This window comes from Lactuca serriola, chromosome 8, assembly GCF_051521515.1.
Source record: "Lactuca serriola cultivar US96UC23 chromosome 8, Lser_US96UC23_V15, whole genome shotgun sequence".
In the NCBI taxonomy this organism is placed as follows: domain Eukaryota; kingdom Viridiplantae; phylum Streptophyta; class Magnoliopsida; order Asterales; family Asteraceae; genus Lactuca; species Lactuca serriola.
In genome coordinates, this window is record NC_136415.1 from 276,485,601 (window position 1) to 276,503,953 (window position 18,353).

Consider the following 18,353-nt stretch of genomic DNA (forward strand, 5'->3'; position numbering starts at 1 on the left):
CGACTAGGCCTGCACTTTGCCGTCGGATTGCCGTCGAATCCCTTCTTCTCTTCAATGACCTTACACGTTCATCTTGTTGTGGATGTCGACCAAAGTAGTGAGAACTGACTTTGTGCTTGATTTTGGGAATTTTTGGAGCAAATTTTAAGAACAGTTTCTAAAACAAAATTTGATTTCAAGTTTTGTATACAACTTTTAATTTTGAGTACACGATGACAATGGTTTTCTTAGTTAATTAGTTCTTTAGATTGTAGAATGGATTTGTTTGGATTATATTCATATTTCTGATTTCACGACGAAGTTTCTGACGATGGTCGCGACAACGGTTCTGGTGAGAGAGCGGAGTAAAGAGAAGGGATGCGAAGAAATAGTCTACAAATACGTACTATTTGGCAATTACAGAGGTTTCTGGTGGTTCTGTCGCGATCTAGTGGTTCACAACCGCGATCTAATGGTTCCAGTGGTGGTTGGGCCGAGTTCCAGAGGTGTTTCCTTCATCTGATTGATTATTGATATGATGGAGTGATAGTTAAGGGGAGAGATGAGCGATGAGAGAGTGAGATGGTTGGTTAAGGTTGAGAGTGGGACCCATGTGTCTATTAATTATTTAATGTATTTGGAATAATTAATAAATAATAAAAAATTTGGAAAAAGAAATATAAAGGGCAACATAGTCTTTTTGCCTCTACAAGGGACTAAGAGAATACAAAAAAATATTAAGGACCCAACGTAAAATTTTTGCAAACCGTAAGGACCATTTTAATAATTTGTTTTTTTTTGTAAAATAAAAGTTATAGGGTCAAAAAGTCAAAAGAGTGGCCTCCTCGACGTATACAAATCTTTGAAAACCCCGTCGTCATCTTCTTCTTCTTCTCGTTCTCGACTGTGCGTAGTATTTTATTCGGGGTTGGTACACCTACCCTTCCCCTCACCCCATCCCCACACCACCTACTATTGACGTTCTTCCTTAACCGCTATTCCATCAAAAACCCAAACGACCTGTGAAGAAGTCAATGGCGAGCACCACCTCCTTGGAAGATGTACCTTCAATGGACATGATGACCGAACTTCTTCGCCGATTCAAGTGTTCATCTAAGCCTGACAAACGCCTCATCCTCATCGGTACACTTTTTTTACATATCGGTCTTCCAGATTATGTTAACTCTTCCTTTTAGGGTTTGTTTTGAGATCTGTAAATGTTTCCTCGAATTGGGTTACAGTTCCATGGTCTCGAGTATAATAATTATTCTATCCCCAAATTATGAGCTTAAACCACGTTCTCGCTTCAAATCTCCAATCTTATAATTTTGTTGAGCTCCGACCTACGAAAGTTGTAGGGTATAACGGTATAATGTTCCATTAGTCTGCTGCATGTTCATGGTGGTCTTTTTTTTTTGTGTTTCTAAGATCTGTCCAAATGTGAAGTCTATACGTTGACTTTTGATCTGAGACGTGAATTCCTAGGAATTTTGGTTTATGAAGACTTGATTTGTGGCAAAAAATAATACCAATTTTGGAATTTTGCATTCGAGATATGAGACTATTGGTATGAATTTGATTTGGTTAGAAGTTTAAATTGCAAAAGTAAGCCTTTTTGATAAATTTTATCTGCTTTGTTGAAGGTTTTGGATGATATTTTTTTATCAGATCTGTATTGTCTTCCATGTGTTTGATGAAATGCTTATGAGAAAATGAAATATATTTTGTTAGGTCCACCTGGATCGGGCAAAGGTACTCAATCCCCCATCATTAAGGATGAATACTGCCTTTGCCACTTGGCAACAGGTGATATGTTGAGAGCCGCTGTTGCAGCCAAAACTCCACTCGGGATTAAAGCTAAAGAAACCATGGAGAAGGTATATGCTTTGCTTTGACTTAGTAACATGCCCAAACTGATCATTCTTGCAAAGGGCTAAAAGCAAGAAATAGCAAAAGAGGATATGCTGTATTTAATGAAAGTAGGTTGATATTTTCGATTATTTTTTGTTTATGGTTATTTTATAGGGTGAACTAGTGTCGGATGACCTAGTGGTTGGGATAATTGATGAAGCAATGAAGAAGCCATCATGCCAGAAAGGGTTCATTCTTGATGGTTTTCCTAGAACAGTTGCCCAGGCCGAGAAGGTAATTTACCCATTTACCCTTATCTCCTTCCTTCTACTTACAAAATTTAAAACCTTTTTTTTACCAATTACTCTCGTTTGTTGCAGCTTGATGAGATGCTTCAAAAACAAGGAACTAAGATCGATAAGGTGCTTGATTTTGCAATTGATGACTCCATTTTAGAAGAAAGAATTACTGGCCGTTGGATCCACGCTTCTAGTGGTAGGACCTACCACACAAAATTTGCACCTCCTAAGGTTCATGGAGTCGATGATGTAAGCACATACTAATAATAATAAGCTTTTTAGGGTTGTTTTTAATGATGAGGTTTGAGGAGGGCATTTACGTCATTTCTCATAGACTGAGATGCAATCTAACTTGTCATAACATGTTTATGATGTGATGGTAATTTGTGGGTTTTTGTATTTTTGAAGGTTACTGGAGAGCCATTAATGCAAAGAAAAGATGATACTGCCGAAGTTCTCAAGTCAAGGCTGCAGGCTTTTCATAAGCAAACTAAACCAGTAAGTGTTTCTTTTTGAGTCCTAATTTTTTACATTTTATCTCTCGTTTATTATTTTTTAAGTATCTGACAACGCATTTTACTTTTTTACTTTTTTTTACCGAACTGTAGGTTATAGACTACTACAGTAAGAAGGGTGTGGTTGCAATGCTTCCAGCAGAGAAACCCCCAAAGGAGGTAACTGTTGAGGTTCAGAAAGTTTTATCTTCTTAAAGGAAGGATTTAGTCTTTTCTGTTTTGATTGTTATTATTACTTTACTTGAATATTGTATGTAATCCGATACATTATCGGATCGGCCAAACTTTATTTGCTACAATTTCCATTTTTCCATCCATGAGGATTGAGGGCAGCCAGCTGTTTCAGTTGCTGACATTGACATAGAATAAAACTCTGTTATTCCAACTTTGAATCTAATTTGCTTGATATTCCTAAAATCTTGACTTAAAACACTATTTATTTGCCATTGTAATAATATGAATTAATTATGGCATATTATAATGTAAAGTTACTAAAGCTTAGAAGTGACATCAGAGACAGAGAGAGCCATCTTGATCAACTCCTTTCTTAGTACTTTTCCCGGAGCATTCTTTGGTATCGAATCAATGAAACGTACTTTTCGTAGTTTCTTGTATGGTGCAACCTACATGTTTGCAATGGTTGTTAATAATTTATTTACATAAACAGTAAGGAGAGAAGAAATGAATGAATAAATAAAGTTGCCTGTTTCGCCACAAAATCTTTGACTTGTGTTTCGTTAATGGTGCTTCCTTTTCTTCTAACAACAAATCCCATCGGTACTTGTCCTGCCTTCTCATCTGGATACCTGTAAGGTTGTGTTTGTTACATCGGACATTATTAAAAAAACAACATTGGACAAGTTTTCTAAGGCTATTTTCGATGTTGAACAGGTCCTTGTCCCACCTTGGATAGGACAAAAAATTGCATTTTTTTCTCTAACATGAGTGTTGTCATGTCATGTTCTTGTCTATGTAACAAATGTCATTGTACTCATTGTTGGATTTTCTATTATGAAGAGTGGGGTATTCTTCTTGATATTTGTATTGATATTTGGGATAAATTTTAAAAAATGTTGTATATGTTTGACCTCTATGTTCAATAAATTATATGATTTTAGTAAATTTGGTATGGAAAAATATAGCATTAAACCAACACCCAATAATTTTGACCATTTTGATATGACCCGATTATCATTAGTTGACTGTTAGTGACCCGATGGAAAAATGTTAGTGTGGCAAAAATTGCTATTTTTTGTCTTGATGTCTGCAAGTGCACACAAAATTTGTGCATATCAGTTTCATCTGTGTTATTGAAAATAACCTTAGAAAGCTTGTTTGTATGTAACAAAAAACAATCTTTGAGGGGAGAAAAACATACGGAATCACAGCTGCTTCGGTAATGTCAGGGTGCGTATGTAGAATGTGCTCCAGTTCTGCAGGAGGCACCTACATGTCACGTGGTTTAATTAACTTAGAAAGATCTTAGACACAATGCTTTGATATGAATTTGTATTTTGATTAATCTAAAAAACCAAAACCAAAATAACAATGAAAATTGAATAATCAATGTACCTGATAACCTTTATATTTGATCAACTCTTTTAATCTATCCACAATAAATAAGAAGCCTTCATTATCAAAGTAACAAAGATCACCCGTTCTCAACCATCCATCCGAATCCACCATTGTATCACTAACTTCTTTATCATCCACATAGCCTTTAAAAAAAAATTATCCACAACTTTAATAAAAGAGAAAAAGTAATAAGCTTTTTCCCATAATAGGATTTAAAAAAAAAAAAAAAAAAAAAGAAGCTGTAATTATGTATTTAACCTTTCATAATGAAGGGACCTCGAAGCCATAGTTCACCATGGCTCATGGGAGGCAAACCAACACCGGTGTTGGGATCAACTATCTTGGCTTGACAACGGGCTATGAGCCGCCCTACGGTGCCTGCGATTGTGCTCTCATATGGACCTGCAATTCGTGAGACTCCACCTGTAGTTTCCGTCAATCCATACGCCTGAACACAGTAATCACAATCCAAAAACTACTTCAGTTACCTTTTGAGATCTTTTATGAGCGTTTACATTTTAGGGTTTTTGTTACGTAGTTTTATATATTTTAAAAGCTTATAATAATTTTATCAAACATTTGTACCTAAATAAAAACACCACCTACCAACTAGTTTTGTGAGTGGTTTGGTTCCTTAAGTTGAAATGTTATTATGATTTGTTTGTGTTTTTAACATTATAATCATATTCTAACTAAAATGTTTGTTACTTGTTATATTATATATTTTTAATCAAATTCATAGTTTATGATAAATTTTAAATTTAAGTTAAAAATATTAAAGATGTAATTTTTTATTTAGTAAAATTCTAGTTTTAAAGAGTATAATAATTAGCTACGATAGTTTATAATTATCTATAACATAATTTATAAAGTTAATGTAACAAAAACTACAAAAAAAAAAAGTATATATGGATTAATATTGTAATAAACCAATAGGGATCATAAGGGTATTATTGAGCATCTCTTTAGAAAAAAAGGGAGATACGTATGGATGTCTTTTTGTGTTAAAAATAGCATAATTGGTTGAAAACAAACCTCTATAGCAAAGTATGACTTTGTTTTTTTCTAAAAAGAGTAAAATATTGTTATATTAGTTCTTTAAATAAATAAATAAACAACACAACGAATAAGTATGTCACCTTGGACCCATTTTTTAGAAAAAGACTAAAAAATGTAGTATTTTACAAAAGAAAATAACAAAATGCAAGTTGTTTTCAAATTTTTGTTGAGTTCAATAGTTAAAGTAATTATTTTATAATATCAATAAAAAATTACGAAAAGTGTCTTTTGGGAACAATTAACGATAAGATGTCATGCAACAAACCTGCAACAACGACACAGTCAGAAATCTTTTCTTGAACTTATCGATCACGGCCATCGTAAGTGATGCTCCGCCACACAGTACAGTTTCCAGAGAGCTCCAATTGGTTTGATTTACCAAATGGTCATTATCGCCGTCCACCAAACCGACCACCACCGGCGGCGCCGATGCTAGATGAGTAACACTAAACTCCTCAATCGATTTCAACATTAGACGCAGATCAAACCTCGCCATCGAAACCAAACTCTCCCCAAACGCAACCAACCTCATACATAACCCTAACCCGTATATATGAAAATACGGCACCGTGAGGAGGTACACGGCCGGAGAAGATCTATCTTGACGTCCGAAGTTTGCTCCGGCAATCGTTGATATCATGTTCCTATGCGTTAATTTCACTCCCTTGATCTTCCCTGTAGTCCCCGAGGAGTACAAAATCGCCGCTGTATCGGACTGCAAAACTTCAATTTTTGTTTCAGATCCATTTGGTTTTGTTCGCATCATCGATTCAAATTCGTTCGAGTCGATTACCACGACCGGATTAGGAAATCCAACTTCTAACAACTTGTTAGCTGACTCCGACGTCGCGAAAGCAACCACCGGTTTACAGAGGCGGAGTTGGCGAGAAATCTCTTGAATCGAACTAGCAGGATTCGAAGGCGAAACAACAACACCAAGCGAGAAGAGAGAAAGGTAGAGAATCGGGAGATTGGCGGAATTGGGACAAATAACGAAAGCACACGCTCCATTTGAGAGAGACAATGGTGGTTGGCGGAGTGAGGCTGCAAGGTTGCGTACAAGAAGCGGGACGTCGGAGTAAGGGATGAAGCGGCGGGTGGTGGCGTCAATGATAGATGCTCCGGTGGTAGTGGTGGTCGTTTTGAGGAGCGATAAGATGAAATCGGTTATGGAAAAAGGAGTGGACTGTGGAGGTAGAGGATATGGAGGTCTAAGGCTATGGTAGATTTGGGTTTTGGAGCAAAATCCATTTTGGGAATTGATTGATAACTGGGAATTCGAGATTGTCATTTTCGTTTGAAGCTAATTTGTGACCTTGAATTCTTATTGAAAACTTATTGATTAATGGAGACAAACAGAGAATCAAAGGCCATTGCGATCAATCTGATTATGAAGTTCTTTAGATTATGCCTTATTTAAATTTTTATAATTAATTTCAATCAATATATATATATATATATATATATATATATATATATATATATATATATATATATATATATATATATATATATATATATATATATATATATATATATATATATATATTCTAGAAGTGGTAAGCACAGATACAACAGAAACCACTTGATGATTTCTATTAGACAGAGAAATCAAATACCCTCCGTTAGTCTATTTTTTTATTTACATAGGCAAATATTAAAATCAAGGAAAATTAAATTAAAAGAAAATTAGTGCTAACATGACTATTATTATTAAATAGAAAAGAATAAGATAAAATAATATTTAATTTCTTTATTCAGTATTGAATAAGATAATAATAAATTATCGAGTTTTAATTAATTTTAGAAAATTAATCGTTAAATAGTTGAGATGGAGCTATGTATAAAACAAGTTATTTTAAGAGAAATGAATTTAGGGATGAGCCAAAAAACCAAACCGGCCGGAACGAGCCCGAACCGAACCGGACCGGGGAACCGGCTTCGGCCAAAATGAAGAACCGAACCGGCCCGGCGGTTCTACCGGTTCCGGTTCCGGGTCCGGTTTTTGCCGTTTTTCGAGTTTGGAACCGGCTAAATTTTGATGTATCCAACGACTACAGTACTTTGCGTTTTATTGGTTTTTCGGGTCCGGTTTTTGCCGGTTTTTCGAGTAATTCCAACGACTAAATTACTTTGCGTTTTATTGGTTCTTTGTGAAGAAGTGGATGTTTAAATACTAATAAATAATCAACATTTTAATAAACGATTCAACATTCAAGCAAATTAACCATGAATCTTGTATTTAAATTATTACAAGCAAATTAAACATGGATGTCGTCAAAGTTATGTTATTAAGTATCCAACATTCAAACATTCAACATTCAAAATATACTTCCAAGTTTCACCAACAAAAAAAACAAAGTCTAGTATGTGGATTCCAACATTTCTTTGACATTTTGACTAATTCTCCGATCTCTTCCCCGTTAGCTTCAAGTTGTGTATAGCATCCACAATGTCTATATATAATACAAAAGAAAATGTTATTACTTACTAAAATGTAGCAAATACTAATAAGAAGTTAAAAATAAGATGTAACAAGTATTAGTGTATTACCGATAGCGAGGTCATCGTTAGCTAACACATCGTGCACTTCGCCGTAGTCATATATAGGCAAGCTACTCTTTCTTAGCCAATCTTGAGTGCATATCAATGCCTCCACAATCACAACGGACAAATTAGTACGGTAGTCGGTAATTACTCGACGACCGTTACTGAATGTGGATTCGGATGCTACGGTAGAAATTTGCATCCCCAAAATATCTATTAATAAACAAATTAGTGTATAATACACGACACAAATTTATAAATTAAAAATGTAAATTAGAGTAAAAGAAGGTCGATACCTCTTGCCATTCGAGCAACGATCGGGAACCGCACCGCGTTATTTTTCCACCATGTGAGGATATCATATCCTTTGTCAAATTCGATTGGGTCCTCGTTTAAGTATCGTCGCAATTGACTTTCTGACAAAGTCGAGGGGAAACTTCCCGAAGTCATATAGCTTCCAAAGAATTCGTTTTCGTCATCAAAATTAACAACTTCTTCGGGAGTTTCTTGTTGAGACGATGAGGTCATGTTTGACCTTTCCAAGTATGTCTTGAAAAACTTGTCCAATTTGCATTCGATATCAATAACCTTTGCACGTGCTTTGGATTCTATCTCATCAGCGGACATCTTTTTATCTTTGTTCTTGGCTTTAAGCATTTGGGTAAAAACAACTTTCATAAACTTTGACTTGCATTGAGGATCTAACAATGTCGCAAAGAAGACATAATCACTTATAGTATCATAGTCACCCCAATATTTGTCATATTTATCTTTCATATCCGGTACCATAAACATAAAATCCGGGTTGGTTTCATGTTTCCTAAGATGTTGCTCTATATCTAGGATCTCCCGGGTATACGTATGGAAGATAGGCTTTGTTGAACACGAAACTTTTTCAGTTTTTTTCTTAAACTTCTCAAGGAACTCCATCATCTTTTTAATCATCTCAAAATCTGAATGTGATGGTACCCTTCCCACAGTTTTCTGAAACATTGGATCTACAAAAAAGAACAACAAAATCAGATTACGTTTTATTGTTGTTAGAAAAAAAAAATCAGATTTGACACCCTTCCTTGCGGGGCTTGTAACTCATTTAATTTTTAACCAAATCAAGCGTTTTTATAGTCTAAATTCAACTACAAATCCTAATCTACATGTAGGAAAAGTATTCAGGTCAAAAACAAGTTAAATTGAATGAGTTATGCACATTTGAACAACAAAATCAGATCACGTTTTATTGCTGTTAGAAAAAAAATCAGATTTGACACCCTTCCTTGCGGGGCTTGTAACTCATTCAATTTTTAACCAAATCAAGCGTTTTTATAGTCTAAACTCAACTACAAATCCTAATCTACATGTAGGAAAAATATTCAGGTCAAAACAAGTTAAATTGAATTAGTTATGCACAATTTAAAATTTGGACAGATTGCTAAAGAAGTAAATATTGCTACTTTTAGTGCTGAAATATATTTGATTTTATTTACCTTGATGGCTATATTCGAGAAATGCGTCTTTCACATCGTATGCTGATCTTAGCAATTCAAAGGTAGAGTTCCACCTTGTTGGAGTTTCACCACACAAAAACCTTTGACTTTCTACAACCGCATCCTTCATGGCTTGTTTAAAGGTCTTGATATGTTGCGGGGAGGCTCTAATGTATTTCACCGCATCTTGTAGGTTTTTTACATGATAAACTTCGTGTTTTAACCCCATCTTCACAACTAGGTTTATGATATGAGCCATACACCTAATTTGAAAATGTTTACCATTCTCGTAAATACCCGGTAGTTCTTTCACAATGATGTTGATTGCCACGTCATTCGTCTTGGCATTATCAACAGTCATCGTCATGACATTCTTCATCCCCCACTCGTTTATGCAAATTAGCAACTCCCGGGCCATGTCTTCAGCTTTGTGAGTATCAACCTCTCTAAAGTTGACTATCCTTTTGTGCATGACAAAATCTTCGGTAATGAAGTGGGCCGTGACAACCATATAATTTATCTTTTGACACGAGGATGTCCACGTGTCGGTTGTCAAGTGGATGGCTGTTTTGGGGTTGCTCAAATGTTTGTACAACTTCTGCCTCTCCATTAAATAGAATGACACAACATCACGAGAAATTTTATTCCTTGAAGGCAATTTCACCCTACCATTAAGGGCGTTTACAAATTCTATGAATGCCTCGTTTTCAATGAATTTAAATGGTAGTTCCCCGATGGTGAAAAGGCCTAGCAAGGCAAGTTGGATCCTAGTATCATCATGTTTCCATGTGTATACATGACCCTCACCATTAGGAGCTTTCGTAAATGACAACTTTTGTTGTTTGTCATCAACTTGTTTCGGTATGTTGTCTGGATTTAACTTGCACGCATTAAAATGCTTGTTTATTGAAGTTGTCCCATTCCGGTTTGGATCCGCGGCTAGTAAATGTAAAAAATAATTACATTCGGCCCACTTTCTTTCAATTTCATCGTCCTCCTTTATCCATTCTATCTCGAAGTATTTCCAAACAGGAGCGGTACAATTATCTCTACCCTCACCTCGTCTGGTTGGGTTAATCCGGTCCCTTAACTCCTTTTGAGTCTTTTTTTGTTTTTGGGTTTTGGTTTTGTTGGGTATTTTTCTTGTGTTCGTTTTTGTGGTGGTGGTGGTTTTTTTGTTTGTGTTGGTTTTTTTTGGTTGTCTTCGTTTTTGTGGGGTTGCAAATTTTTGTTTTTTTGAAGGTTGTTGTTCTTGTGGCTCCTCTTCTTGGTTTGATTCATCACTTGGTATAACATTCCATGCCGGTGTTTCTTCTATATAATCTTCTTCTAAATCTTCTCCATAATCCTATATTCTCAAAATAAAACATATAATAAGTCATATTATGTTTAAATGCTGAAAAATAAACATAAAAAAAATCAGATTTGACACCCTTCCTTGCGGGGCTTGTAACTCATTCAATTTTTAACCAAATTAAGCGTTTTTATAGTCTAAATTCAACTACAAATCCTAATCTACATGTATGAAAAAGATTCAGGTCAAAAAAAGTTAAATTGAATGAGTTATGCACATTTGAACAACAAAATCAGATCACGTTTTATTGTTGTTAGAAAAAAAATCAGATTTGAGACCCTTCCTTGCGGGGCTTGTAACTCATTCAGTTTTTAACCAAATCAAGCGTTTTTATAGTCTAAATTCAACTAAAAATCCTAATCTACATGTAGGAAAAAGATTCAGGTCAAAAAAAGTTAAATTGAATGATTTATGCACATTTGAACAACAAAATCAGATCATGTTTTATTGTTGTTAGAAAAAAAAAATCAGATTTGACACCCTTCCTTACGAGGCTTGTAACTCATTCAATTTTTAACCAAATCAAGCGTTTTTATAGTCTAAACTCAACTACAAATCCTAATATACATGTAGGAAAAAGATTCAGATCAAAACAAGTCAAATTGAATGAGTTATGCACAATTCAAAATTTGGACAGATTGCTAAAGAAGTAAATATTGCTAATGAGCTAAATGCTAATCTTACTTGGTCATCAAAGTCTTTTCCAATCCAATTATCCGGATTACCATCTTCAATATTGGCATCATAAACATCCGAGTTTCGGTATCTTGATGATGGTACATTTGGTAACCCATCCAAATCCTACATTGTCAATTTTACACATTAATTATATAACAAAAGTACTAAACAATTTCGTACTTTTGACAATCTTACATAATTACATTCATACTATAAACAATAAACTAATCTAACAAAAATCTTGCATGTATGTCTACAAAGTACATTGTTAAATGGAGCTTAAAACATGAAACATATATTATATGTACAACCTTTCATCCGTAAAGGAATACTCCACTATGAGACTATGATCAAGAATCAAGATCTTTTAATTAAGTAGGGATAAGAATGCATATATTTGGAATAGAGACAACAAAAGCAAAGAAAAAAAAACTTGCATGCATGCCATTATTTGGCGAATCATTGAAGCATTGAAGCAAATATTGAAATATATAATCTTAACTCATGAAATATAAATATATGCTCTTACTTGATCTTCATGAACATCCATAGTTTGAATCATTGAAGCAATTGAAAATGAAAATCAATGAGTGATGATGAAGAATTGAAGATCAATTGAAACTTGGAGATGAAGAATTGAATGATGATGAAGAGATATCGTCGATGGTAGAATAGCCAGTAGTGTTCGCCAGTTCGTATCTTCGTGACTTGGGGAGTTGGAATCATGATCTTTTTTTTTGTTACGTTCGACTAGTGTAAGCAGAAGTCCAAGCGACAGCCAAGTAGCCAAGGGTTTTATCTAGCCGGGCCGATTCCCGGTTTTGGGCCGGTTCCAACAGCCGGTTCTTACCGGGTCCCGGTTCCAAATAATCACGAAATTGTAGTATAGGTCCCGGCCCGACCGGTTCCATTGGGTGCCGGTTTCGGGACCGGTTCCGGTTCCGGGACCGGTTTCGGCCGGTTCCCCGGTCCTTTTGCTCATCCCTAAGTGGGAGTATAGTGAGCTTCCTCGTATTGTATGTCGATGACATACCGCTCATAGGAAACGACATCCCGACACGGCAGGAAGTTAAATCCTAGCTTGGGAAGTGCTTCGCTATGAAGGACCTCGGAGAAGCTGCATATATTCTGGGAATAAGGATAGTTAGAAACAGGAGTAAAAGACTAATAGGACTTAGTCAGAATACTTACTTGGACAAGGTACTAAAACTTTTTAGTATGGAGAATTACAAGAAAGGGGAGTTACCAATCCAAGGTAATGCCAAATTGAGTAAGACTCAAAGTCCGAGTAGCTAAGCCAAGATAGCAGAGATGAGTCGAGTACCTTACGCTTCCGCAGTTGGCTCAATCATGTATGTTATGAATTGTATTCGCCCCGATGTGGCCTTCGCTTTGAGCATGGTCAGTAGATATCAAGGGAACCCTGGCAAAGCACATTGGACCGCAGTCAAGAATATCCTTAAGTACCTTCGGAGGACCAAGGACTGGTTTCTAGTCCTCGGTGGGAGTGATGACTTAAAGGTGCGAGGGTACAGTGACGCCAGTTTTCAAACCGACGGGGACAACTACCGTTCGCAGTCGGGCTGGGTCTTTACCCTAAATGGAGGAGCAGTGACTTGGAAAAGTTCCAAGCAAGAAATAGTAGCTAATTCAACGTGCGAATCAGAGTATATTGCAGCGAGCGAAGCATCCAAGGAGGCAATATGGCTGAAGAATTTCATCGGAGACCTTGGGGTTGTACCGGCTATACAAGAGCATATGGAAATTTTATGTGATAATGAACGAGCGGTTGCCTTGACCAAGGAACCAAGGGATCATGGTAGATCTCGACATATCGACATAAAATATCACTTTATTCGACATCGGGTGGAAAAAGGACCCCGAGGGTGTGTCCGAATCCCTCAAACCAGGGCTCTGATACCAACTTGTAACGACCCAATTTTCACGCCCAAAAATTTCATTTAATTTAAGTGGTTTGTAAAACATTTGTAGTAAAACATCATCCGATCACATCATTTCACAAAACATATTTCATGTCTAAAAACCCAACACATGAAAATAATGATAATGTCATAGTACAATCCCAGAACATCTCATAATGCGGAAAACCAACGTGTGGGTATGATGTGCCGCTACCGCGACAGCTCCTTCCCCTTCGAAGAAGAGGTACTTGAAACCAAAACTGAAAACTGTAAGCACGAAGCTTAGTGAGTTCCCCCACTGTACAACATACCATATAACCATATAACATACATATATTGTCAGGCATATCTGGGTGCCCGACCTACCCCTTCGGTCTTCTCGACCGGATACTGACTAGCATATCTGGGTGTTGGTCTCCCCTTCGGTCCTCTCGACCGGATACTGACTAGCATACCTGGGTGCTGGTCTCCCCTTTGGTACTCTCAACCGGATACTGACTAGCATACCTGGGTGCTGGTCTACCCTTCGGTCCTCTCGATCGGATGCTGGGGACTATTTCACTCCCTACTACTACCACATAACACATATCACATAATCTATCTAGCATGACTGGGCATGACTGCCCCTTCGACCCTATCGACCGGTAATCTAGGGACTATCTCCCCTACTGTCACTAGCATGTAGCATCATATCATACTAGCACATAAACATATCACTGGTAGTAGCAACCCTAGATGAATATCACAGAGACAATCATCTAATCATACAACTCCTACTGGTGGGCCGGCATTATGGTCGTAGACCCACTGCTACTGGAAGGTAACTCACCTCGAAAAGTAGCTGCTGAAAGTCTGCTTGCTAAGCGCCTGACTGCCGAACCGGTAATCCTCCGGCTATAAATCATAAACATAGATTAGTCACTCATAAATACCCTTAGGACAGATGACTGACCCACCCCGGGTCCAAGGTCAACTCCATGGTCAAAGCCAACTTCCAGTTGACTGGACTCGCCGAGTCCTTCTCCTACTACCCCAGTCCTACTCGACAAGTCCCTCCTCTCACTCACTGATTCACCCTTAACTCACTACTTGGGACAATAGAACCGACTCGCGATCCGAATCGCCGAGTCCCCCCTCCCCCCCGAGCATATCTCCTACTCACTTCCAAATCCTCACTAGAGCATCCTTTATGAGGACTTGGGTTTCTGGGACTATTGCAACACGTTAAATTGCTAATTCCGCGTGTAGATACGAAGGGTTGGACCTTCAACACCTAAACCCCTCTTACTCAGTAATAGTTCATATGACTCGCCGAGTTTTGAAGAACAACTCGTCGAGTTCCAGGCAATCTTCATAGGACTCGCCGAGTTGTTCATCCAACTCACCGAGTCTACGACCATCTTCATAGAACTCGTCGAGTCCCTTCGACCCACTTCCCATACAGACCAAATCTGAGACATGCAATGCTTCTAAACCATAGATCTATGTTCCTAGGGCATGCTTATCATGTAAAGTTGCAAACTTTACGTGCATGCATGGCCCTATAAGCTCAAAAAGGCAAATCCAAGCTCTTTATGAGGTCATACACTCAATAAGGACCTCAATCACTTCAACCACAGAGACTTTATACTTCTAATACGTCCATAAGGTCTAGATCTGAAGTCCTTTCGGATCATAGAGCACAAACACATGGAGTTTGGTGTTTTAGGGCTTGAAAACCACCAATTAGGGACAAAAAGGGGATCTAATGGACTAGTGATCAAGGTAGGGACTTTTCTACCTGAATGGAAGCCTCTTGTCGGGTAGATGTTGGATCTACTTCCCCTCCCTGCACTCTTCCACCTCCTTCTTCTTCTCTTAAGCTTCAAACTTCCTTCACAAGGACAAAAAAGGGGCTAGGGTTTCGCTCTACAGCTCTTCTGGAAGTGTTAGGGACAAGGGAGGTCGAGTTAGAGTGTTTAAATAGGGTGCAAACACCCGGGTTAGGGTTTTTGCCCAAGCAGGGCCTACTTTCCGAGTCCGGGAACCGACTCGCCAAGTCCAAAGCTTAGACCCCGCGTCTCATCCCGATTCTACTCGGCGAGTTGGTCCTTCAACTCGCCGAGTCCAAGGCAAAATGCATTATTTAAGAAATATTAATTACAAGGAATACGTACCAGGAACCAGGTGCTACATTATTATTATTATCTAACTTATCATATTTTTCTTGAAATATGAAAAGTTCCATTATCATCATTTGTCAATGCTAATCTCTAATGACGGTCGATGACGGAAATTTCCTAATCGTTATAGTTACATGCAAGAACAAATTTAATCAATCATTAACATGAGAGAATTTATGAGGATCTAATTTGTTGCTTTATTAATGGTTAACAAATTAATGGAAACCTATAAATCTAAAGGGGTTTAGAGTGTAAGATTTGAAGTTAAAATCTTAGGGGTAATTACTTTGTGACCAAGTAATTATCCAAGTGGGAAACATATCATCCCCTATAAATAGAGATTCCTAAACCAGCCATTAGGCTAATCCCAAAATTGACATTTGCTTATGCCTCTTACCTTATCTTTAATCTCAATCTACTCCGAGTATACACCGCAGTCCCTCATCTTACCCTATGCGGCTAGCGATCAGAAATCATAATCATCTAGGGTTTAGTGTTCAAGGTGTTCATTATTCAAGGATGTCAAGTGGTTGTTGATATGCTTCTTGGGTGAGACTAAGAGAGATAAATCCTAGTTTGGGTTCTACACATTCTTCAAAACTGGCAAGAGAGAAAAAAAATTGCATGGGTATGTTTGTATGTTTCTTTTACTCGTGTTTTTTTAAGTTGCAATCGATTGTTTGAACCTTTGATCCTCCTGTGGAGTATATATTTTGGTTGTCTGCTTTCATTTCCTTTATTGCTCTTGTTTATATGCATATATTCCATCAAAATACTTAGATGAGAAGCTAGGTACAAGAAATCAAGAATCAAACACCATCACATGGATTATATTACATCCTCTCATCAAGCTTATGTGATGTTTAATGGTGCAATTTGAGAAGTGGTAAATCCTTTTTCGTGTATGCTTTCATGGAAAGAAAGCTTGATGACAATGTTGTAATAATCCTAATGATCTTGTTTCAAGTATTATATGTTAAAAGTATGGCTAATCTCTTACAATTTAGAATAGTGGTGATAAACCATAATTGGGTAAATTATGATAAAGTTATATGTGGAGTATAATTAATTTTGATGAAGTGATTAAACCGTATGAGTATGATGAAGATGTAATTCGATTATGCATAAATGAGTTTTATCTTTAGTTATGATATTTAAGTTGATGTATTATTTGACAATTTTCGAAACAAGAGTAGATGCGGAACTTCAAGGACTAGAAATCCATACACTTAAAACATCTCAATGCGAAACTTCAAAGACTAGAAATCCATACGCTAAAAACATCTCAAGATGAGTAATCATGCTTCTCTCCTAGATAATTGATATCTATATATGTGGATATTATTGTGTTATGTATAGGATAAAATATGTTGATTATTATTTAATCAATGTTGTAAGAGTTAATAAATTTGCATAGTTGAGATTTACCGCAGAGTATTGTTGTATGCTGCAAGATTTAAAAATAGGAAATTTTTCCTTCACCTCATATGAGGCTTAAGCCTCGAGGTAAACCGAAGGCATAAACTCGAGACGGAATAAAATAATAATTATATTATATTTGTCATAAAAACAATATAAAATTTCAAATTAAATTTAAAAAAAATCATAATAAAGGTCATCATCGCAAAAATAAAATGTTTTGTTCTAAATATCAATTAAAATCAAATAATACAAATATTATTAGGTCTAGGGCTATAAACGAACCGAACATTCAATGAACTGTTTGTGAACCACTCGACGGGAAATTCATTTATATTCGTTTATTTAATAAATGAGTGAACATGAACACAACTTCTCGTTCGTTTAGTTAAACGAACGAACATAAACAATGGTCCTGTTCGTTCAATTATATTTGTGAACGTTAGTTTATGTTGTTCGTTTACGTTCATTCATGTTCGTTCGTTTAAGTTCTTTTTATGTTCATATATGTGCAATTGTGTTTGATTACATTACGATCTTATATGTTTGTTTATCTTCATTCGTTTATGTTCGTTTGTTTATGCTTGTTTAGCATGTTCACGAACATACACGAACGAACATGAACAACGTAATTTATTAAAAAACAAACATGAACAATAAAACTCGTTGGTTTAGTCGTTCATGTTCGTTCGTTTGCTCGGCTAACTTAAACGAACCAATATGAACAAACATTCATTTGTGTTCGTTCGGTTCATTTACAACCCTAATTAGGTCAAAGGAAGTCTCCGCTCTCACATTTTAAGTCAAAATCATATTTAAAATTTCTTTGTTTTTTTTTATATTATGTTTTACAATAAACGACGAACCTATATTCGATCGATGGAAGTATACATTTTCTTAAAGAGTTATTTAGACGACATCGAGATGATATACAATTGTGTTTCACTTGAATGGGCGTTTTTACTACCCATCAAATAGTACACCTGATAATAAAAAATAAAATAAAATAAAGCGGTTGCACAAAGGATATCACCAACAATGAACGAAGTAGAATGGTAAATTTGAAGAGTCGTTGGATTAAAAGTGTTCAATTAAAAATAACTATTAAAAAACAACTAAAAGCAAAACTGGCTTTTTTGAAAAAAAAAAAAAAAAAGAAAAAGAAAAGAAAAAAAAAAAAACTATTTCGGTTTTAACGAAGATGCACCTCCATGATACATATAGCCCACATAAAGTATAGTGACCAAAATTAAAACTGATTAGGCCCGTTATTATGTAAAATACACATGGTGTTATTATGATACATTAATTTCTTTTTTTTTTTATAAGAGGAAATGTTAGACTGAAGGGTGTGGCTGCGGTTTGGGACCGCGGTTTGTGCCATCTGGACCGCACACACCGTCCCCAGGTTGCGGTCTTGTGTGATTTTGGCCGCGTTGCGGCTGTAGAATACCGTGGTCTGTGATAGGTTAATGGTATATTTGACGGTTGAATGCTTTTTTTCTTTTG

The 18,353-nt window shown here is 36.4% G+C and overlaps 2 protein-coding genes across 2 annotated transcripts; one reads left to right on the forward strand and one right to left on the reverse strand.

The window, feature by feature from the left end:
* Positions 1 to 873: 873 nt before the first annotated feature.
* LOC145065630 (adenylate kinase 4-like) lies at positions 874 to 3,029 on the forward strand. Its single transcript, XM_079012660.1, has 6 exons — positions 874 to 1,122; positions 1,711 to 1,856; positions 2,005 to 2,124; positions 2,211 to 2,378; positions 2,538 to 2,627; positions 2,738 to 3,029. Exons 1-6 carry the CDS (start codon positions 1,014 to 1,016, stop codon positions 2,837 to 2,839), a joined length of 735 nt encoding a protein of 244 aa, XP_078868786.1. The 5' UTR covers positions 874 to 1,013; the 3' UTR covers positions 2,840 to 3,029.
* LOC145065629 (4-coumarate--CoA ligase-like 9) lies at positions 2,893 to 6,680 on the reverse strand. The gene is made up of 6 exons (XM_079012659.1): positions 5,544 to 6,680; positions 4,478 to 4,667; positions 4,217 to 4,362; positions 4,023 to 4,090; positions 3,348 to 3,450; positions 2,893 to 3,267 (listed from the first exon to the last, which is right to left on the reverse strand). Exons 1-6 carry the CDS (start codon positions 6,567 to 6,569, stop codon positions 3,136 to 3,138), a joined length of 1,665 nt encoding a protein of 554 aa, XP_078868785.1. The 5' UTR covers positions 6,570 to 6,680; the 3' UTR covers positions 2,893 to 3,135.
* Positions 6,681 to 18,353: the final 11,673 nt, after the last annotated feature.